General features: G+C 38.2%; 1 protein-coding gene across 1 annotated transcript in view; it reads left to right on the forward strand.

Annotated features, from left to right (window-relative positions):
• Window positions 1-11,850, forward strand: part of Cdc5 (cell division cycle protein 21) — a 94,376-nt gene extending 82,526 nt beyond the window's left edge. The window contains exons 12-15 of the mRNA XM_067152244.2: window positions 1,667-1,774; window positions 7,398-7,571; window positions 9,112-9,240; window positions 11,335-11,850. Of these exons, the coding sequence (XP_067008345.1) occupies window positions 1,667-1,774; window positions 7,398-7,571; window positions 9,112-9,240; window positions 11,335-11,436 (513 nt within the window). The 3' untranslated portion in view covers window positions 11,437-11,850. The remainder of the gene's footprint in view (window positions 1-1,666; window positions 1,775-7,397; window positions 7,572-9,111; window positions 9,241-11,334) is intronic.
• Window positions 11,851-24,330: the final 12,480 nt, after the last annotated feature.

Consider the following 24,330-nt stretch of genomic DNA (forward strand, 5'->3'; position numbering starts at 1 on the left):
AAAATCATTGATAAACATAAACATCAACCTTCAACCACCTTAACAAAAGAAAAAACTCCCAACAATTTTTTATCAGCTTTTAATTTAATAATAAACAAGTCTACCAAATCACAAACATATTTAAAAAGCAAGACGTCAAAATAGCCTTCAAAACTTGTAACAGAAACAGATAATTTACACAATACCATTTCTATTAATCAAAGCAGTAAGTTCACCAAGTCACGTATTTATAGACTCAATTGTAATAATTGTAACGCATGTTATGCTGGTCAAACAGGTAGGAGCTTCCATACAAGATGCTTAGAACATGGTAACGCCCTGAAATATAACAGATTTTTGGTCATGGGACAGCACATGGGTGATACTAACCATAAGTTCGCTAATATCAACCAAGACATGAAAATTCTCAAAGTTATACAAAAAGGCCCCTTGCTCAATATTACAGACAATTGTTTTATCCATCTGGAACAGTTTTTCAATCCTAACTTCAATCTAAATGAATTCCTATCTTCAGTAATCATGTCTCAGATAAAAAGAATTATTTCCTTTATAATCTCTTTAAATTCCCCTCTCAGCAACAGTCTTTCTTTCCACATCCTTCAGCCCCACCTTAGACACCCCTTCCCTCCTTCACCCCTCCCTCTCCCCTCCCTTTCCCCTCCCTTCCTCTTCCTACCTACTCCTTTGTTTACATTGCCTACTTCCTAGAACAAGTCATTGCTTGTTCCCTACCCACTCCTTTGTTACATGGCCTGCCTGCTTTCTCCTGCAACTCAGTGCTTGTTCTCCTTCAGACATTAGAGATGAGTCTCATATACAAGTTTTCTCCTTTTAAATTTCTTTTCTGTATATTTATTCATTCCTAATTCTGGCTATCATTTCCAGATTTAATTCTTTACCTGAGGTCCTAAGTGAACTTAAAGACATCATATCATGGACAAGAAGATATAACCATAAATTTTGTTGTTATATTATGTAATTTAATGTTATAATTATTCCTGCAACATAGTCTTTGTCTGTTATACATATGTTTTAGTTATCACATGATCTGTTCAATTTTATTTGGCTGAAGATGGCCACTAAATGGTTGAAACTAATCCCAAGACTTATGTAATATCATTTACTTGATATACCCAAAACTACTGCTTGTTTACGTCCGGTGCCTCTTGTCATTTGGCTTGTTGACTACTCAGTTAGCCAATCAATCAGTCCTTGGTGACGTAGTGATTCCTTTCACTTTAAAGTCACTAGTCCCTGAACAATCAACACACATTACATTTTGATTTGCTCTATTGATTTGCATTTTTAGCACTCTCAAATTCATCTTGTCCGGTCAGTAATGCAAGACTTATGTTACAACTATACTCGGTCATTTGGATGTGCCCTCTGCTTGCCTCACTGTCCGCTACCAAGTTATACCATTATAAAGAAACACTACTGCCTCCTTGCCCAAGAGCAGTCATATTTTGAATATGTAATACCTGCAGTGCAAAATTGCTTTAAGAAAACTTGTTGCGTTAAAGTAGTTTTTTTCAAAGATTGTATATTTTGTACATTTGACAGTTAACACTTCTGTCAATAGTGAATTGAACTACAGTATATTTTTGTTTCAATGGTATAAAAGTGCTTTTCTCATTTTTAACCAATACAATTTTCTCTTTTTCAGGCTCACGAACTACTGAAGCAGGAAATGGAAGTTGTGAAACAAGGAATGGGGCATGGTGAGCTTTCTCTAGAATCTTATACTCAAGTTTGGGAGGAGTGCCTAGCTCAGGTAATTTTCTGATATAAACCTCTTCAACTTTGTCATAGTAAATCATATAATCAGAGATTTTAAAAATATTAGTAATTTCTCTTTGTCCCATAGTGCCATAGGTTGTATCCATTACCTAGTAATATTAAAATTGAACAGAGGATGATACCAACTTCACAACTGTTTGTTGATGGCTAACAGTTTCATTGTTCAAGAATTTTCTACAGAATTTGATCAATGATCTTCTAGAATCGACTGTTGTCATCATTACAGTTAAAAGGACAGTTTTATATGATGTGTTCGTTTAGTGTGTATGATTTATGTTTCTTCATTGGGAACGCTGGTGCTTTGATGGTCTGCCAGGAGGTCACAAAATACCCTTCTAACCATACTGTTCAAATGGAAATAAGACATCAATAGATCCTGTTCCACAAGACAGTGCTGAGGATGGCCAGTCAGAATCACTTGAAAACACTCCAGTTAGATTATTTACTTGTTATTAAAAACAACAGTGAACTTGGTCTCATTTGTTGTTAAAATCCTTTTTCATACACAGATTAAGTTATATAAGGTGTTGGTCTATTATATGCTGGATGAATCATGAAATCATCTCTGTCCTTACTGTGCATTGTATTATGATAAACTAGAACACTATAGCTGATACACATTGTGAACATCTGTAGCAAACACCATCAACTGTAACAGATGAGTTAATCAAATGAGGAAGAATTGATTAACACTATGAGCCCGGGCGAGTCAAGATAGCGTCCCCGCCCTGTGCCAGCATGATTTAAACTCTCAGAAAAAAATCACAGTTCTGTCAGTTTTTGCAATATAAATAAACAATTTAATATACATATTCTGGAAAAAGTGGTTTATCATATGAAATAAATTCAAAAATGCTTTACCTTCAGCATTGGAAAGAAACTCAGGCTACAATATTGGTACATTCTGTTATCCTGGTTCATGCGCTTGAATTTCTAATTCACTCAGAAAAGTTTGATAGTTTTCAGGCCCTGAACAACAGAATTACACGTTATTCCCAGTACCTAGCTTTGGTATGGTAACACTCAAAACATTCTCCTATGAAAAGACCTACGTCACGTTACGGGAATATATGCTTGTCATTTCCTTCACAACATGGCCAGTGTTGTGTTTGGACTTGTCATAGCAAACCTTCCTCGTACACTGCGTTTGTCCTTCCTTCTTCAAGCCCACTTGCAGGTATTCTGTGTGGAAAGTGATCTCTACCTACTAACCTCACAGATGATGCTTATGATTCTCCAGTAATTTCAACCCCAACACTACCCACCAAATCAACTGCCAAACTTTCACAAAATTTTGATAGGGGAAGATTTTGTGAACAAGCCTTATGGTACAGTATATAGAAATTCACTATAGCAAGATCAAACAGATGGAAGAATCAGTTTTTCCACCACTTGATCGACTTCCTTGTGAATGCATAATATGCCAGCAATTGGTCGGACTTATCAACATCGATTTTGAATTTGTTATAGTTCACTACTGCTGATGGTTTGGATTTCTTGTGGCTCCCTCTTGCTGTGGGTACTTCAATCATGTCATCATCATGTGCATTGCTCAGCATATACACATCTCAAACATCTTACCTTTATCGTCGCCATAAGACCTATCTGTGTCGGTGCGACGTAAAGCCCCTAGCAAAAAAAAAAAAAAAAATCTTACCACTTTATTGCTAGAAGGTGTTCTCTCTGAATTGACCTTTTTTCACCCTTTTTCAGTTTCTTTGCAAACTCTGACCTCGGCATTCCTTTCTGATTTGGCATCATGGTGCCAACTGCTGTAGTCTGATCATAAATGGTGGGGCTTGAAAACTATTTGTCCATATACACTCTGTGCCCCTCCCTGATTTTTTACTGGTTCACATAGTCTGTCCACAATGTTGGAGGAAGAATCCTCCACTGTGACATGGGCCCCAGAATACACTCCCATATTGCACACATAATCACTCCCCACTTCACACACTTGAAAGATGTTAATTCTATACTTCTGTGGCTTTCCTCTCATGAACACACGAAAAAATATATGTCCCCGGAATGGACATATTGCTTTGTCGATTGTCAGTGATTCATCCCGATCGAACAAGGTAGCTTTAGGAAACATCGGAGTTGCTGCGACCAGGTCTTAACATTGACAATTATAGTAGAAGCTGGATTTTAACGAGGTCTCAAATCAGCTGCAGTTTTCGTGGATCTTACTGCAGCTTACGACACTGTATGGAGGGAGGGCTTGATGTCCAAATTTGTTGAAATCATCCCATGTCAAAAGTTGGCACTTTTAATGAACAACATGCTTTCTGACAGGTGCTTTAAGGGGTTCCTGAATGGGCAAGCTAGCAAGTGGAGGATTCTAAACAATGGCCTACCTCAGGGATCAGTTCTGGCCCCCATTTTGTTTAACCTGTATATCCGTGATACGCCTCTCACAGATTCCATGAAAATCCAGTATGCAGACGACCTAGCATTAATTATCCAGATTAAAGATTTCATGAACTGTGAGAATGTTCTAACCAGTGATCTGGCAAAACTGAGTGATTACTTCCACAAATGGAGACTTCAACGCAACCCAAACAAGACTGAGGTTACTGCATTCCACCTAAATATTAAAGAAGGCCAAAGGAAACTACATGTGACTTTTGGCAGAATCGAAGTACCCCATAACTATAATCCAATATATCTTGGAATCACTCTGGATCGGTCCTTGGCATTCAAACAACAGTGCATCAAGATATCAAAGAAACTTAGCTGAAGAGTGAATCTACTCCGCAAGATTGCCAGAAGCAGCTGGGGTGCAGGCGCTAATACTCTACGTTCTGCTGCACTCGCTCTTGTGAATTCTGCCGGTGAATATTGTGCCACTGTATGGGAAAAAAGTGTTTATACCACTAAGATTGATGTGCAACTCAATGAGACCATGAGGGTTATCACTGGTACTGTTAGATCTACTCTCACACAGTGGCTACCAGTCCTAGCTAATATCGTTCCGCAAGATCTAAGGAGGAAAGCAGCTAAGGTAAGTTTGCTCAAGATCACCTCTCATAAGAACTCTCCGTTGGATGATGTCCTGCAAGATCCACCAACAACACGTTTGAAATAACGCAAGCAACAACACATTTGAAATCACGCAAGCCACCCTGGGTTGATTTCGAAGGTATCAATTCTTTCGACATGATCTCCAAGTGGCACAACGTTGGAACGAACATCCACCCAACAATGCTTACCTGGTTGAAGACCCTACAAAGAAGCTAGAGGAATTCCAACTACCACACCAAACCTGGTCAAAGCTGAACTGCATTAGAACAGGTCGAGGGAAGTGTGGTCACACCTTACAAAAATGGGGTTTTCATACATCTGCTGCCTGTGACTGTGGAGTGGAGGACCAAACCATACAACACATTGTTCAGGAGTGCCCAATTCGTGCATTTGACGGTGGTCTGAAGAATGTACACCAAGTGACACCATGTGCTCTGGAATGGTTGTCAAATTTGGATATTTCCATTTGATTATTCATAAACTTTTGTGTACTTGTACAACCATACGATATATATATCAGGTGAGTAACAATTCAGAAAACTTGTTTTCAGGCAGTTTAGTATTGGTCAGATTTTAAACAGAGGGTCGTAGCCTGGATGGCCCCTTTGTTTCTGCTTATTATTGTCATTCAGATGCAACAACATTGTCAGAATAGCGAGGGCTTCCCTTACCTGTACTAGGACCGGGATCCATATATAGCATAAATCGGCTACTTGAGAGATGAGTACAGGCTGTTGACTCACTAAATTTTCATTCTAAATCTGTGATGTCATATCATTAGAACACGAGCATAAATTTGAGCTTATCTAACTGGAGCGCGCGAGGAGTACATGTCAGCAATTAGGTCAGATCGAGCTGAGCGCACATGGCTGTGAAACATTGTCCCTTGGTTGCCCCACCAATCACTATCAATCGATAACACCACCTGCCAATAGTTAAGGAAATTGACAACTCGTTAAAAACTAATTTGATAACATGAATAGCTTTTGAGTGGCTGAATTTCAAATTTCATGCTAGTAGTATTACTAACAGTGGCACTCAGGTGTAGTAGTATTACTAACAGTGGCACTCAGGTACACACTGCGTGGTAGTAATATTTCTACCGCTGGCACATAGTGTTAATAAAACTTACATTACAGCAAGTATTTGAAGCATTTTCCATTAGCGAGCATACAAGCATTTGTAGCAGTTTTATACACCACAGTTTACTAGCTGTAAGGACCAACATTACATTAATGTGGACTAAAACTATGTTCTTCAGTTTCTTTGGAGACTTACTTGTCATTGTTTAGGTAGTCTGCTGTGTGGAAGGATACAGAACATAAGCTTACTGCACAAATTTCATGAGAAATTTTCTTGTAATTTACACTTTTCTTTCACAATTTTCCTGAATCTTTTCATCTGTTAGTCCTGTCAGTTTTACAGCCTTTTTATTTAGAACTGAACTAACATTCTGAATTCATTCTCAGTGTGTTAAATTCCATCATGTAATGCCACTCATTCACCTGGAAACTGTCCTCTAAGTTCCATGCTAACTCTTCCAGCCAATTTGGTCTTTAGGAATCTTCAACATAAGAAAATAGGCTGTTTTAACAGTTAGATGTTAAACCATCAGAGTTGCTTTGCACGAAACAGCATAAAATTCAGCTGCCAGGATGCTCTGCAATGATATCACCAAGAATATAGCTGCAGGCGTCCATAAGTACATCACTTATTGTAGCTTCGTGGCACAGTGATGCAATTACTGGTAATATAAATGTCGAGAATCTCATTATATATCTGGATACAAATTTTAGATCTGATGAAATTCACTCACTGAATTTTTTAGAAAGATGTCATCTCTATAACCTAAAGAGAAAGCTGCTTGAGATTTTGTGTTTTTGCTATTCCTTCTTATCATCCTAAGAAATTAAGGATTATAAGAATCCCCTCAACAGGCTAGTGCACTAATCTATTGAAAATAACAAGCTGTTTTAATCAATTTATTTATTTACACTGTTTATGCCCAAATTGGAGCACCAAAATCAACCTTATACAATAAAATCTTCAAAAAATAAGTACAACGAAAAATAAGTTCATTTTTTAATGCTTGATAATTTCTTCTCTTCCCAAAATTTCTTCACTCTAGACAATCTTGCAGCCCGTTCTTCTGCTGATATAACACACTGATTATGTTTTGATGTTTTAAGTGATAGTTTTGTATATTTGTTTAGAATCTTCTTTTCTTCTCTATTTTCAATTTGCTCTGTAGTAATTTTCAGTTCATTAATTAATTAGTTTCTGTTGTTAAATGTTTTCTTTTTCAGATATATTCTATCATAAATTTGTTTTGACAGACTGAAGAACTTTACAGTTATAGATTTTGTTTTAATTTTTTTTTTTTTCTTCTTCCTAAAGCACTTGCAGTTTTACACATTGTCTTGCAATGTTTGAAAATACTATCTCTGCCCTACTTGAAGACTTGACATTCCCTTTTTGTCCATTGTTACTTAAGGAACCAATACATGAAAAGTTTATTACCATACCATATTTTTACCCATTATCCATTTTGTACTTATCTTGATATTTTTTAGGTTTTATTCCTGCCCAATCAAAATCGGTATACAAGAGCTAACCTTGCCAGCAAGAAAGATCGTTTGGAATCCCTTGAGAAGAGATTGGAGCAGAATAGAGGACATATGACAAGGGAAGCAAAGAGAGCTGCCAAAATGGAAAAGAAACTTAAAATCCTCACTGGAGGATATCAGGTTAATAAAAATGTTTATATATAATCTATTTAGTAACTGCCATAATACTTATTGAAAAATCAGTGTATTTATTTTGTGCCCAGTCATTATCGAAATTCAAGCCATGTGAAAGCTCTTATTTAAAGGATCAGCAGTTGTGAAACAAAGAAACATTCTCGATTCATTCACCGTGTAATAGGCAGTCTAATGGAGCTCACTCTCGGGCTGATGAAATCATGTGTATTACAGAACTTTCATAGAATATGCAGCCCCCAGCTGAGCCTGGTGTGGGCGTAATGTGTAATAACACCAAATAACACCTTATTGTTGTCTGTGCTGCTAACGTTCCTGCTACCGGCGTTGTTGTCATTTCAAATGACGTCTTCACTGCCACCGAGAGCATTCAAGAACCCGGTCTGTTTGAACATTTTTCGTTCCCTATTAAATTTCAAACAGTGAGAATCTATTCACAGACACTTTCTAGAGATGGTCTCTCTATTCTCCCAGTTGGTGTATATGAAGCAGAAGCCACCCCTTCAGAATAAAGCTGTGCTGTAGAAAGTGTGCCAACTGACCAGTCGATCGCCTGGGACAGTCTGAGCAAATGATAGGAGTTGTACTTCCGAAAGTAATGCATAGTGATTGGAAGTATTCTTTGGATAATATTGCAGTTGTTGAAAGCCAAACATTTCTTTTTAAATATATTTCATGCTTGTTCTCTACATTTATTACATCAGGATTTACCCAAATAGCTGTAATTGAGATAGAGTGACTGCATTGTTTACTTTAGACATGCTATCTCTAAGTGCCTGAATAATGCCAGAAGTTCCACATGAAAAAAAAATTAACAGGAAAGCTTGCTGTATTTATAAATATCTAAAAGTGTGGAGGTAATGCGTTTTATCATCATAATAATGTTTAATTTTGTACATTTGTTGTCTCCCTGTTTTTATTATCGCATAGTATGATTTGTCAGGCATGTTGATGAGTACAACAATCATTATGATTACCAAATGAGTTGCACCGTGTGGTTAGAGGTGTGGAGCTGTGAGCTTGCACTCAAGAGATAGTGGGTTCAAGCCTCCCTGTCAGCAGCTCTGAAGGTGGTTTCCCATTTTCACACCAGGCGAATGCTGGGGCTGTACCTTAATAAATGCCATGGTCACTTCCGCCCCACTCCTAGCTCCTTCCTATCCAAAGGCATCTTCTTCCGTACATTACTTTTATCAGAATTCAAAGAAAGATAAGGGGAAAAGTTTGGGGATCTGTATAAATAGTCTGCGCTTCTGAATTGGAATTAGAATTGTATTTAGAATTGGTCTACGCGAGTGAAAAGTAAGATGTGACTGTCCCTACCCAGGAAGGAGCTAATATGGTCATTTTGAAATCAAATTTGAAGATCAGTATTGATTACAATTATTTCTTTACTTTTTAATTCTAATGAACAATACAGTAATTTAGATTTACCTCTAAAGCAGCACTGAATTTTAAGTCTGCTGTAAATGGGTTGATTTGAGATTTCTTTATTTAATGAAGAAGTCTGCTTTTTGTTTAATTGCAGTCAAGAGCTCAAGCTCTAATCAAGCAGCTGCATGACTTGACAGAACAGCTGGAACAGTCTCATCTAGAATTGTCAACCTTCAAGTTTCTTCAGCAGCAAGAAATGGCAGCTATTCCACGTAGAATAGAGGTATGAGCCAGAGTTGTGTGACTGTACTTCTCATTTTACATCTTCTGAAGTCGGTCTGCTGGAAATACACAGCATACAAATGTTGTGAGATATTGCAACCTTATATTAACTAATTAATTTATATTGTCCTGTTTTAAAAAGTCTCTGAGCTTCATTTTTGAATTTTGGATTTTATCTAAGACATGGCATGGTCTTCCTCAAAGTACTCTCCTTTTTGGGTTAGGTATACAAAAGTTGAAAGTAGGTTTTCTCTCTCTCTCTTTCTCTCTCTCTCTCTCTGTCCTGTCTATTACAACAACATAGAAAAACAGCTGAACAGAATTTCTCAAAACTCTGTATTTAAGTTCAGGGATAGCTAGTTTGTGCATTAGGCTTTATATATTATTTTATTAGTATACAGTGCCGTATCAGTATTAAAGGAGACCAAATCAGGAAATATCAAATTTCTTCATTAATATTAGCCATATCGAAGAACTGTGTAATAAACATGCAAAATATTATTTCCAATCTTTTTTCATGCATTTTACCATAAGAGGATTAATAATGAAGATATTGATAATAATTATATTTTTTACAAACTTCCAAATATTTCCAGAAATCTTACCTCTAAATCATAAATATCCATTTCCCTCATGTGGTTCTTGCCAGGTTGGGATGTTGATTGGCACCTTTCCATCTTCCCCTAACCATCATTGTTCCTCAAAAACTGTGTCCCAATCCAGGTTTCTTCTTATTATACTATTCTTAATCGTTTTCAACCACCTTAGTCTGGGTCTCCCTTTTGCCCTCTCCTTCTTTCTCTCTGGGTTTGTATCATCTGCTTTGGTATCCTTTCCTCTTCCATCCTCTTTAACAAATCCAAACCATGTAAGCTTATCACTTTCCATTTTGTTAAAAAAAATTTCCACTCTGATTTCCTTACTGACATCCTCATTTTTTTTGCTCTGTCCTTTCTTGCCTTTTCTTCATATTTTTAAAAAATTTCATTTCACTGGCCTGGATTTTATTTTTGTCAGTATCCAAGTCTCCACTGCATATGTCAGTATTGGACAGTAGTACATCTTATACATTACCTCTTTACACTTCATTAGTACTTCCTTCCCCCACACCAGGTTTCTAATGCATTTCCTTGTAGAATCCTTTTACTGATGCCCATGTCCAGCTATGCATCCTGTATCAGTTCGCCTTCCAAGTACTTAAAGCTCTCTACAATTTTGAGATTTTGTCCCTGTTAATTTTTGTAATCCTTTTCTTTTTCTTTCAATTTTTTCGCACTTGTGGGGTCGCAGGTTTGAACTGTGTCGCACATGTGGATTTGGCCCTGCTTCACGGCAGGATGCCCTTCCTGACTCCAACCCTACATAGAGGGATGTAATCACTATTGCGTGTTTTTCTGGTGGTTGGTAGTGTAGTATGTTGTCTGAATATGAAGAGGAAATTGTTGAGACAAACACAATTACCCAGAACCCGAGCCAGAAAAATTAATCAGACGTGATTAAAACCCCCGGTCCGGCTGGGAATTGAATCCGGGACCCTCTGAACCGAAGGCTTCAATGCTAACCATTCAGCCAAGGAGTTGGACATTTTTGTAATCCCTTTCCCTTCCTTTTTTTTTTTTTCCTCTTGTCAATACCATTGTCTTACTCTTTTAGATGCTGATTTTCATTCCATAATTTCCAGTTTGTTTTAATCTTTTCCACGCTGATTTTTCATCCCATAATCGTCAGTAATCTTACTCATGTCAAGTTACCCTTGTACTCCCCCTTTGTTTGCTCTCCACACCACAATACTGCCTGCAAACAGCTTCCTTCAGCTCCGTGTCCCCTTATTTTACCTTTATGTCCTTCAAAATTTTGTCCATAACCATTATGAACAGCAATGGCGACAGCACCTTTCTTGCCGTAGTGAAAATGGCATTTATAAATCATGATAATATAGAGTATTACTTTGTTGTGAAGTATGGAATTATCGTACTACTTGCTATTAATGTATCTATAAATTATTATCAACAGTGTAAAAAGATAAAGTATAGATTGCTTGTCTTTGCATTGCAGATCCAATGATATTGTGTAAATATTTTCTTTTCTTTTGCAGTCATTAACAGAAGATGTAAATAGGCAAACAGAACGAGAGAAGGCACTTCAGAAGAAATTTGGAGAGCTCCAGCAAACTCTGGAGCAACTACAACGTAGCTAATCAGGATATCTGAAATGAACACAATAAAGAGATAGATTTTTCTCTGAATAATTTTGTAAATGTGTTTTGTGAGTGTCAGTGTGTCTGTGTAAATAATAACTGTTGTTATTGTTAATCATTTTACTGCTAAGTGAAATACAGTAGAAATCCATTATAGTGATAGTTCATAATGGCAAAAAATTTACTCACTGTAGCGGATTGTGATTATATCCGATTTTTTTTAAAGCCTGAGGAAACGCCCACACACATATTGAAATAGGTATGAAGTGGTGATCACTTTGTTCAAAACTGATGATTTCCATACTATGGCTTACTAAGTTCATTTTTCTATTTCTAATACTATGCGACTGTGTATGTTCATTTTCATTCTAAAAAATTGTAACATTATCACTCCAGAGGCTTCTGTGGCAAACATTCCAGTTTTCTTATTCAAGCAACATCGCCTAACCTAACTTAACCATGTAGAGTTTGTCATGAAAACATATTTCAAGCCCCAGTAGAGCAGTGATTACCTTTTTGCTATACATTTACATGGGAAAGCCTTTCTGAAATTAAACCAGACGTGAGAAAATACAACTATCCTTTGTAATCAGTGATGCACTCTGCCGTATCTTGAGGAGTATCACATACAGTAAAACCTGTCCTCAGTGGAAACCCGTCCGGCTCCATGGCTAAATGGTTAGCGTGCTGGCCTTTGGTCACAGGGGTCCCGGATTCGATTCCCGGTAGGGTCGGAAATTTTAACCATCATTGGTTAATTTCTCTGGCACGGGGGCTGGGTATGTGTCGTCTTCATCATCATTTCATCCTCATCATGACGCGCAGGTCGCCTACTGGCGTCAAATCAAAAGACCTGCACCTGGCGAGCCGAACATGTCTTCGGACATTCCCGGCGCTAAAAGCCATACGCCATTTCAGTGGAAACCCTAGGGACCAGATTTTTTTCGCTGTATGCAGGATTCTGTTCCTAAAGGTGGTTAAAAAGTAAAATAAAAATCATAAGTACATACCTCCATTAGATAATCCAGCAGTAGTTTTATATGATTTTGTGTGGTAGTAGATACAATAATGACACTAGTACACACTTATATACACTAGTTCCTTATCACTAACACAAATCTGTTCTTGCTTATAACTTCCCTGCAGTGCACAGTAGTACAGTACGTACACTTTTTTTAAAACACATTACATGTTTTATAAAATAGCACCGATAGTATTACTGTACAGTACTGTCATTTACTTCTTCCAGCAATCCAATAGTACACTGGACACAACTATCCCTGGTAGAATAGTTCTCAATTAAAATGTGGGCATGGCAAATAATGTGGAACAATTTTGCATTTTTCGCTGTTAATAAACTTAACCATGATAGGTTAATATTGTGTCTGGTCCATATTGACTAGTCTGAATGTATAATATAACCATTTAAAATAGTTTATTTGAATCCGCCTTGATCAATACACTCATTAAATGAAAGAAAAACTATTTATTAAGCCAAACATTTTTCGGGAAGGCTCAACCATTCCCTTCCTCAGTGGTCAGATCAAAGAACAAAGCAATATCACACAATCTTTTGTTTTACAATTTAAAGAAGTATTGTCCTAATACACCATATCAAAGAGTAAAGAGAAATAATGTAAAAATGATCAGTACATAAAATTTTGGTTGAACTGAATGAGAATACTATATAAATTTAGGATCTTCAAGTTTTTATACTTTTCTTCTTCTTTTTGTTCCTTAAATGATCGTATGCTAGTCTATACACTGGGTTATCTTCTGCACTTCTCTCATTTAAACTTGATTCAAAATTATTTTTTTGTGTATTGATCAAGGCAGATTCAAATAAACTATTTTAAATAGTTATACATTATTTTTCGCTAGTGAGAAAGACTAAATGTCCTTTACAGCTGATAGGGCATGTCGGTAGGACTTCACGTTACATAAACCATCTTCTTCATCGTCCTCGTTCTCGTCATCATTTTCGGTTTTATTTTCTTGGGGGTGATGGGTGACGAACTCTTTAATGTGTTCTAACACCACTTCTGTCTCACCTGCATGATCTTCTGCACAGACATTACCATAATTACACTGTTCGAGAATTTGTTGTAACACATCAGGATTTTTGTTTATTATTGTTCCTTCATCAGGATATGAGACAAACTTGGCTTTGAGAAAGCACTGACATACTGTATTTGGCAACACCCCTTTCATTGCTTTTGTGATAAATTACAGCATCAAACACAGAAACAGACATTTTCTCGCTGAATACTATCTCGGCATTTGGAATACACATATACTGAAAATGGTTAGGAAGGAAAGTTACATATTTTTTCTGTTATAGTAGCAAAATTTCCTACTGTTCACACGTCAGAGAGATTCCATTAAATATAAGTAAAGTTACATGAATAGTAAACCATAACTCACGGGACCAGGAAAATTTTCCAATAGTGACAATTTTCCGGTTCATAAGGTTCCGCCAAAGGCAGGTTTTACTGTACTTACTTAATTTCAGCACATAACATTAAAATTAAACAATGGTTTACTTCAGCCTTTATTTCTAACGAGTTAACATCTGCTATCAGGCATGTTATTTACTCGTTTATTAGGAAAACGAGTTCTCTTTCATTTCAAAATTTTGTTTACAGTATACCAGTTGACGGGTATTACTAATCGACTCTGATATCGCCTTTGAATGTTGACAAGAGAGCTCGTAATGAATATGGCGAGAAAAGATACCAAAGATGATCTATCAAATTCAGTATAATTGCTGGAGTGTATAAATATCAGTAATGGAAAAAATAATGCACGCTTAATCACTCGTGACAACAGATGCATCAATGATAGGGTTCTCGCTGTAACCAAAGGATAAAATATATATAGAAATTTTCAATGGTCAGAAAAAGAAAACTTGTTACAGCTGGGTTCTCGCTATATGCCATACTCGCTATAGTGAACTTCTGCTGTAGTTCTTATTTCACAATTATTATCCATTGTGCCATTAATTAAACTGAAAATTTTAATCGATGTTTATGATTGTCATGCCCAGGTTGTTCACCCATCCCATTACGTTTGGGGGAGGCCTCTGTTCTATCATGAACTGCCTTCCATTTCAATAGTCTCTGCCAGTGTTATTTAGCAGTACACCACTGGGTACCTTAGTTCTAATTCCGGTCATCCATATGAGATTTGTGCTGGACAAAATGGGACAGGTTTTTCTCCAGGTACTCCGGTTCTCCCTGTCATATTTAATTCCAGCAACACTCTCGAATATCATTTCATTTCATCTGTCATTCATTAAACATTGCCCCAGAGCAGTGCGACAGGCTTCGGCAGCCGGCACAATTCCTATCCTCGCCGCTAGATGAGGGTTTCATTCATTCCATTCCTGATCCGGTCGAATGACTGGAAGCAGGCTGTGGATTTTCATTTTCACAGAGTGTTCTCAAGAATTGTGTGAGTACACATCAGACAGGGATTTCTGTGACTTATTATCATAGTCTCACATCCTCGATATAGTACTTTCATATCAATTAAGAGATGAAAGTATATGATTTTCCACCTGTTCAATACAAATTCAAATGTGACATTTCATTGTATATCACATTTGAATTTGTATTGAACAGGTGGAAAATCATATACTTTCATCTCTTAATTGTAAATCTTTTTTCAATACGGACCAATTATGAAGTTTTTAACATTAAATACTTATATATCAGTTTGAAATTCTGTTCCTGATGATAGCCCAAGTTCTAAAACATGTGCGGTACCATAGTAGTGGTGATAGAAACTGGTGTTGGTTTCTCACTTCTACTTTGACAATTCAACATTGTTGTGAATGCTAGTTAATGATGGCCATTTCCGCCTTTCCACGCCTACAGTACATCCTTTCTAACTTCTTAATTCCTCTCTTTCCTTGCCTTTCCTGTCATCTGGAAATAATTTCTTCCAACTGGCTTGAATTTAACTCTCTTCTCAGTGTCCAGATCTCTCCTTTTTTATATCCGTATGGTTAAAAAGTACCAGATTTGCATTTTGCATCCATACTTAAAATTATCTGCCAATTTTCAGACTGTGACAGTTTTTTAAAGTTATTATTATTATACCTTTCCACTCATTATTACCATGGTGTTACCCTTCTGCACAATGATATATTTTTCATAAATTTTTCATTCTTATATCTGTTTGCTCCTGTTCGTTCTTTCTGTTTTGCTTCCCACACCACAGTATCATCAGCAAATTTTCTGTTCTCTTCTACCACATGCTTGCATTTTGACTTCATGCATTACCATCGTAAACAACACTAGTGACAACATGCTTTCCTGTCTTGGTCCAATAACATTCCTACTTCAGTCTGGGCACCAGTAAAACTGTTGTCATACATAGCTCATACCATTTCTTTCTTACTATGGTTTTTCATGCCTTTTATCTGGAGACTTAGCTAAGTGGAGAAAGACCAATTCACTTCGTGGCTCTTGTCTTTCTTTGGCCGATACCTGCATTTTTCGAAGTGTTGGATCCCTTCCATTTTTCTCTATGATTAATGTTATATAGAGGATGGTTGCCCAGTTGTACTTCCTCTTAAAACAATCACCACCACCACCATCAGAAGGCGCAAGGTCCGGGCGGTAGGGTGGATGAGGAAGAACAGTCCACTGAAGTTTTGTGAGTTTCTGTCGAATGTGCAGACTTGTGTTGTCATGGAGAAGGCTCACCGTGCATTTGTCCATTGCTAAGTCTCCATAGGCATTCTTCAAGCGCGTGTGAATATCTGTGATGCCCTGGTTTTCCGCCAGAAGAAACTCAATAATTGCTTTCTGTTTGGTACGCACCTCTGTGACAGATGCCATTTTGAAGGCTAGTTATAGTGCTGCCACCTATCAGAAATTAATGAAACTCTATGAGACTAAGCAGGAAAATTCAAAGATGTTTCAAACAAAATTACCATTTTTTAAAACCGAAATTGGCTGAGAAATAAAATGTGCTGCATTATATATTGAACACCCCTCGTAGAATGAGGGAATGAAGAAAGATGAAAGGATGGGAGGAAGAAAGCACAAGTATGAAATAGAGATCAATAAGAAGAAAAGAAAAGGAGATGTAAAAGAGTGGTCGTTGAAGAGCTCTCCTCTGATTGTTTTATTAACTCACTACCTTAGAGCAGGGCCATCCAACCATTGCGCTCCGATAGCGCGCCCGTGCTCGGGGAGCACTGGACAGTCAGACTAGCGCTCTTTCCCTTACGACCACTACACTGTGGCAGCGAGGAGACCTGAGATGGATGATGTTCAGACTGCACTGACTAGATACGTACGTACAGTCGTGCGTCTGACGGCTTTCGTGGGTTTGTTGACATATTGATAGGGCTGTTTTGCCATAACAAATATACCGCATATACAAATCCGATGTGTGGAATATGCAGGAAACGAAATCAAGTGTTAAGTAAAGAATACAGTAATGTGATTTATTCAGAACTGAAATTTTAACATATCTGAGGGGAAAATTCAACAATATTTTACCAGTATTCTTAAACAATTGCACAAGTTTCTATCACTCATCATTGCACGATGTTTACTTTTGGTAAGGTTAAGAACTGAAAAGAAATGCTCACAAATGTATGTTGAGCCAAACATTGACAGAACTTTACAAGCATGTTTATACAAAAGGGGGTATTTCCTTGCGGAAAGCTGCTGTAAAATTCTTCTAAACTTCGTGTCGTTAGAAAGCTGTCTTTAAGACGAACATTGCACTGCAGTTCAAGCAACTCTAATTGAAATAGCTTTGGAGCACTGTCTGCACTAAGAGAAAATGGTCAAACATATACATTTAACACCGCTTGGAGCTCTGATAATTCTGAAAATCTCTTTTCAAACTCTTCTTGTAATTGGCGAATTACCTGCAAGTACTCATCAAAGTTGACACCTTATTTCACTGTTTCAAGCAATGGAAAATATCCTGTGTTCCTTACACGCAACTGGTTTTCCCACAAAATCAATTTTCTTTTGAACGCTTGAATTTTTTTCCACCAAATCACAGATCATGTGCTTTTCGCCCTGAAGCAAAGCGTTCAAATTATTCAGATGGGCAGTAAAGTCACTTAAAAAGGCCGCCACTGACTTAGGATCACGCAAAAGAACTTCAGGCCGCCCTTTCGTGTCATGAAAGGTACCTATTGCATTCCGCAAGCAAAAAACTCGATAAAGCACCTTCGTCTTGCTCAGCCATCTCACTTCTGCATGGTACGGGATATCCGGATACTCCGCTTCGACTTCATCCAAGGACTCTTTGAATTTCTTCTTCTTTTTTTCTATTCACTTTACGTAGCACCGACACAGATAGGCCTTATGGTGAAGATGGAACAAGAAAGGCCCAGGAATGGGAAGGAAGCGGCTGTGGCCTTAACTAAGGTGGTGCCTGGTGTGAAAATGGGAAAGCGCAGAAAACCATCTTCAGGGCTGCCGACAGTGAGGTTCGAACCCACTCTTTCCCGATTGCGAGCTCACAGCTGCCCGCCCCTAACTGCACGACCATCTCGCCCGGTACTCTTTGAATTGACGGTGCGTGAGTCCGTGGGAGCAAAGAAAATTTACCATTCGCACAACTGTTTGCTTCCTGATGTATCAAGCACTCGATCGCTGCCGTTAGGGTACTACCACTCTAAGCCATTTTTAATTTTACATAGCTGAGGAACCCCATATGCAGACCACGTAAAGCAGGAGCTCCATCCATCGTTACACTCTTCAACCGCTTCCATTTTAATCCCATTGACTCAAAAACACCCACCACTACTTCGAAAATATCAAAATGGGTAGTGGTGTCATTGAGAGCTACCAAGTCTAGGAAATCCTCAGTGACCCGAAGATCGTCATCTACCCCTCGAATGAAAATAACGAGCTGAGCTGTGTCCGCAATTTCGGTCAATTTGTCGAGGACGATGGAAAAGGATACAAAATTTGCTGCCTTCTCCATTAATTGCTGTTCCATATCAACAACCATGTCGTCTATTCTGCGAGCCACAATTTGAGGAGAAAGGGAAATTTCTCAACTAGCTCTATAGGACAAATACATGCCGCTGCGTCCATCAGGCACTCCTTGATTAAATTCCCTTCTGTGAAGGGTTTCCCAGCTTTGGCAATTCACAGTGAACATTTGTAGCTTGCTCGTAAAACGGGTCCACCAACCTCACTCTCCTCAATCTCCTGTCAAACAAAAATACGGCAAGTCACAATTTTAGTGTTCTTCTGATAAATCAGTCCTTTCTTCATTCCCGTTTGTAAACAAGCATTTAAAAATTAAAACAATAATACTTACAGAACAGTGCTGCTTGAAATTTTCTTTCAATTCTTCCAACTTCGATTGCCGACTGGTGTCAGCCAAATCACCGTGGTTGGCACTGTAGGGGCATTTTTTTTTTAAACACATTAAATCTCGGTGGCACACTAAAAATTTGGCATGCCCTTTATATGCTGTACAGAAAAATTAAATTTTCCGTTCTACTTTAAAGGCTGCTGCTTCACCACTCTTTTTTTTTGTTTGTATGATGTTCAGTCATCACAACTGCGAATCTGACTTAGTTACACGCTTTTATCTTTAAATTTAGTTACACGCTGTCAACAAAGCGCATTGGACTAGACTACAGTGACTCCATACATATAGACTAGACTAGCGACTGATGGATCGGCTGCTCTTTTCGGCGCGGCGGGCAGACCGCTCGCTCAGCCAGCCAAGCTCCTCCCACCACTACCGAAACTACCTTCTCTCAAAGCGCTCAGAGCACTGGCTTAGAGAGCAGCCAGAAGCACTCGGGGAGTGCTGTTTGGATGGCCCTTCCTTAGAGTAAACTCTTTCTTTCCTGTTACTTCTTACCAACTTATACATCCTTCTTCCCCTCAAGCATATCCTTTTCTATCTTCTTTGTAAATCTTCCTGCTTTTCTTCATCTACCAGTCTCTTGCATCTCCTTTTCTTTCTTATTGATCTCTAATTTTATTCTTGTCATACTTCCTTTCTGCAGTTCCTTCGTTCCCTCATTCTACCAGAGTGTTTTCTTATACTTTTTAAATGAACTTGTTTTTTCATTGAACAGTGATAAATTTTGTAAGGGTGAAAATAAAGAGGATACATTGTCAACCGGTGATAATGGTTATTTGGACTTCCATTCTGTGTGGACAAAAGTCAGTGGCTAAGAGAAGTCGTACTATGTTTTGACAGCAGTGTGTGTTGTTATCGTGTCAAGACAAAATAGTTCATTTTCTTGTGTGTACTGACTCGTTAAGTTTGCTGCAGTCTATAGACACCTGTTTCCCACAACATCCACTGGTACAGCAGATACATGGCTCCCAAGCCACATTGGGATTGCGGGAAATGAACTTGCGGGTGAAGCTGCAAAAAGAAAAGTGATACTTTTATCTCCTAGACCTGTAAATGTACCAACTAAGGATATTTCTTCTCAGCTACGTCGAACCATCTTGGCATCCTGGGTATCAGCTAGCTATCCAAGCTTCCAACAAGCAAGAGCAATTAAGAATACGACTACCATGTGGCGATGTTCTTTCTAGCCTTCATGTAGGCCGAGGATAGGTCTTGGAAGTTCTACGCACTCTTACTTCCAGTGTATTCTTGTGGCGCCGACTTCACCATTGTCTACATCCTCACAGAGTGCGCTGATTTCTCTGGCCTAAGACAGAACCTTGGCCTGCAGGAGAAACTTGAACTCATACTAGCTGATCTCATCACTCTTTATGCGTGAGAGTGGATTAATCATGGGCATGTAAATTTTAAGTGTTCTATTACTTGGGGAACGTACGTTCCCTTTTCAGCTTAATAAACATAATTTTTATTTTATTTTTTAATTCACTTTTAAAATTTCTCTCTTGAGTAAGTATATTTTAATTTTGGTGTCCATTTAATTTGTTCAGAGAGGATGATTATCTAGTTGTACTTTCTTTTAAAACAAAAATCACTACCACCACTCTCACTACTGACTCCCACTTCCCTCTTCTTCTCTCCACATCCTCTCTCTGCTGGTACAGCCATCTCCTCCGAGATCTTCCTACTGGCCTTCTTCCTTCAACCCCTCTTTCTAGGTATGGACGTTGTGCTCTTGTGTCGGGCATTCACTTTACAGGTCCATACCATGTTAGTCTCAAAGTCTTCTTTTCAGATCCCTTGTGAGTGGGGGACACAGACGAAGAATACATTCATGGTATCCCCTGCCTGTTGTAAGAGGCGACTGAAAGGGGCAGCCAAGGGATGATTGAATTAGAACCAAGAAACTACTTGTGATAAGTACCATTACACGGGTACCCTTTACTTGCGAGTAGTACGATTATGTTACATACACAATAGGTTTGTGATTAGTAGCGGCAGAGAGTGGTTCACTGTGGGTTTACATTACCTGTGATTAGTATCACTATGTGCGGAACACCATGGGCTTACATTGCCTGTGATTACCATTATGTGAGAACCACCACGGGTCTGAGTGTTGCCTGTGATTATTACCACTATATGACCGACACCGTAGGTCTGCGTTACTTATGATTAGTACCCAGTATGTGAGGAACACCACGGGATAGTTTGGGTACCTGTGATTAGTACACCTAGGTAACGAACCCTATGGGTTTGCGTTGCATATGAGTGGTGCCATTATGTGAAAAACATCATTGGTCTGTGTTACCTGTGCAACGTATAATACTTGTGTATTTTGGACTCCTTTAGACAAGAAGCATCATTGATTCAGGTTTGTGCTTTGGAAGCAGTCCCTTGGTCAGTAATACTATTGTTTTAAGCTAGTTTCTGGGAAGGTGGGACATTGCGGGTCAGATCCACTGATTGTTTCAAGTTCATAATCATTGTTCAGCATCGTCTTTTTGAATTCTAGTCAGTGGATCAATTTTGGAATTATTTTTAACTTTCATTATTGTGAATTGAATCTGCTGCCTATTTCAAATTAATATTCACCCATCCATTCATTTTTTTATCATCACGTTTTGAATTCTGGTCAGTGGGTGAATTTTGGACGTAATTTTCATTACATTTTGTCTCATTTCATACCATTAGGGACTGAAGACTTGTGTTTTGAATTCTGGTCAGTGGGTGAATTTTGAACGTAATTTTCATTACATTTTGTCTCATTTCATACCATTAGGGACTGAAGACTTAGATGTTATGTCCCTTCAAACAACAATCGTCATCTTCTTTTCTGTGGAGTCCATTTCCAGTTCCATTCTGAAGTCGTCGTTCCTTACATGGTCCTTGTATGTTTTTTGGAGGGTAGTTCGTAAAAAATTAATTTCACATGCCTGCAGTTTCTTTCTCTCTCTTTCATTGTACATGTTTCTAGACTGACCAGAGTGTGTATAGGCAATTAAATTTAAACACCATTTAGAAACCAATCATTGCACCATTCACCTAACTACTTCACCAGTAAGTTAAAAGAATTAAACACCGAGTGAGTTGGCCACACAGTTCAGGCCGTGTAGCTGCTAGCATGCATTCAGGAGATGATGGATTTGAACCTTACTGCTGGCAGCCTTGAAGATAGTTTTCTATGGTTCCTTGTTTTTACACAGGGCAAATGCTGGGGCTGTAAATTAAGGCTATGATCAATTCCTTCCCAGTCCTAAACCTATCCTATCCCATTGTCACTGTACGACCTGTTTGAATTGGTACAACGTAAAATTGATAACAAAAGAAAAAGAATTAAATAACAATAAGGGATTTCTTTTAAGCAGGTGTCAAAACCAGTCAGTGTTTTGCTAGCATCGTACAAAGTAAGAAATAGAATAGTGAAATGTAAAAGAAATGGTTCACCATCACAGAAGAACTCCTCCTACTGACTCATGTAGATATGAATAATTTAATGATTGATATGAGTACTGAGAAACTGCTTTCAAAACAGGCACTTGGTAGACCCAGTTGCAGAATACAACACGTGGTGGAGGATCTCAGTGATAGGTTAATGAAAAAATAACAGGTAAGCAATGTGGGTTACTGCTGGCGTAGGCCATAAATTATTATATTATAATATTACTCACTTGATATGTTTCATGCATTTCGTAATGAGATTGAAGACTTTCTACTCGAGACTATAATAATTTATCTGGAGTGGACTGAGTGCAGTCATTTGCTGTTGTGGAGGGTTACAAGCACCCACTTAAAAAAAAAGCAGAGCCCCTGACACATCGTATACCCATTGTGTTATTCTCAAAGAAGCACTCGCAGCAAAGTATTATAGTTGTACAGTGAACTAGGTCTTAGAATGTATAATGTAGTGAACTTTGATACCAGGATGACCGGGCAAGTTGGCCGTGCGGTTAGGGACATGCGGCTGTGAGCTTGCACCCAGGAGATAGTGGGTTCGAATCCCACTGTCGGCAGCCCTGAAGATGGTTTTTCATGGTTTCCCATTTTCACATCAGGCAAATGCTGGGGCCGTACCTTAATTAAGGCCACGGCCGCTTCCTTCCAACTCCTAGGCCTTTCCTATCTCATCATCGCCATAAGACCTGTCTGTGTCGGTGCGACATAAAGCCACTACCAAAAAAAGATACTAGGATGATTCCATGAATGATGCACAGTATTTTATTTCACTTAAACGTTTCTTAATTTTGGCAGTATCTCTTTACGACCTATCTGCTTCTCAGTAACCAAATACCAATGTTTGGTAAGATTTATTATTCCATCCAAAGCATCACTTAAGTTCACGTGTGGAATGGCTTAGGGAACGGCAGCAGAAAAAAAACATGTCCACACATGGTCAAAGTTTGATGGACTCGTGCACAGGTTGTAGGGTGAGTGAGATAACACTTCCCATCTGTATTCACGCAGCTTAGTGGTCGCAACATTCCCGATGCATGTAATGAACTTCTGTATTGACATTTACTCAAACCAAATTGAGAAGAATTATCTTTTCAATATTACTACGTATACTTTGCAATCTCTCAGAGCAAATACACTTTTTCTATTCCAATTATAATGACATGTTTCATCCCCTTATGTGGGACATTTTCAGCTTAAGGAAGATATAAAATATACAAAACACATAAATAAAATTGACAATAGACTCTCTAAAAATGAAATAAATATTTTTTAAAGTTTATTAAATAAATATTTCTAGATTAAAGGAAGTACAACATAAGTCCAGTTTTCACTACAAACTGGAAGCTTGAATCCCTCTTTTGACCAGTCAAAGAAAAACCACATCTTGAAACACCTGGCGTGTATGAAGTTCCATGTGGTTGTGGTCGCTCACATATTGGCATGACAACAAGGCTTATTAGCACCAGGGTGAAAGATTAGTTAAGAATGTCACTCTTTCATCTTCTGCAGAAAATGCTATAAGCCAGTGCCCAAATAATTTTAACAGGGAAGATGCTTTCAAGTTGTGAAATACATGGAGACCTGTACTCTAGAAATACATAACACCATCCTGGCACAGCACGACACTCCAGAAACTGTCAGCAGAGGGCGGCGAGTCCCGACCACCAAAGCACAGTGCGATGATCCCAGAGTCCAGTCAGTAGAAGGCCATGGATAATGGGTCATGATTCGCTCAACATACTTCACATTCCTTCATATGCTTTGCCCTGATGAAAGCCAATGAAACTTAGCTGAATGTTTGTTAAATATTTGTTAATATATGTACTCTTAAATGGCTTTAATCCAGAAATAATATTTATTTAATAAATGATGAGTCATGAAAACCTACGTTCTTTAATTTTTGAAAGTTTTTTAAAACTTTGTGTATGGGTAACACTTCGGTCGTCTTTCTAAATTATACAGTTCTTTGTGTGTTGTGTCCTTGTAATGATAATGTTCACTCATGCAAAATGATGTCATGTGTATACTGATAATTGGATAATTAAAAGTTAAAATCTCTCCTACAAGCTGTCAACT

Source organism: Anabrus simplex, chromosome 8 (genome assembly GCF_040414725.1).
Source record: "Anabrus simplex isolate iqAnaSimp1 chromosome 8, ASM4041472v1, whole genome shotgun sequence".
Lineage (NCBI taxonomy): Eukaryota > Metazoa > Arthropoda > Insecta > Orthoptera > Tettigoniidae > Anabrus > Anabrus simplex.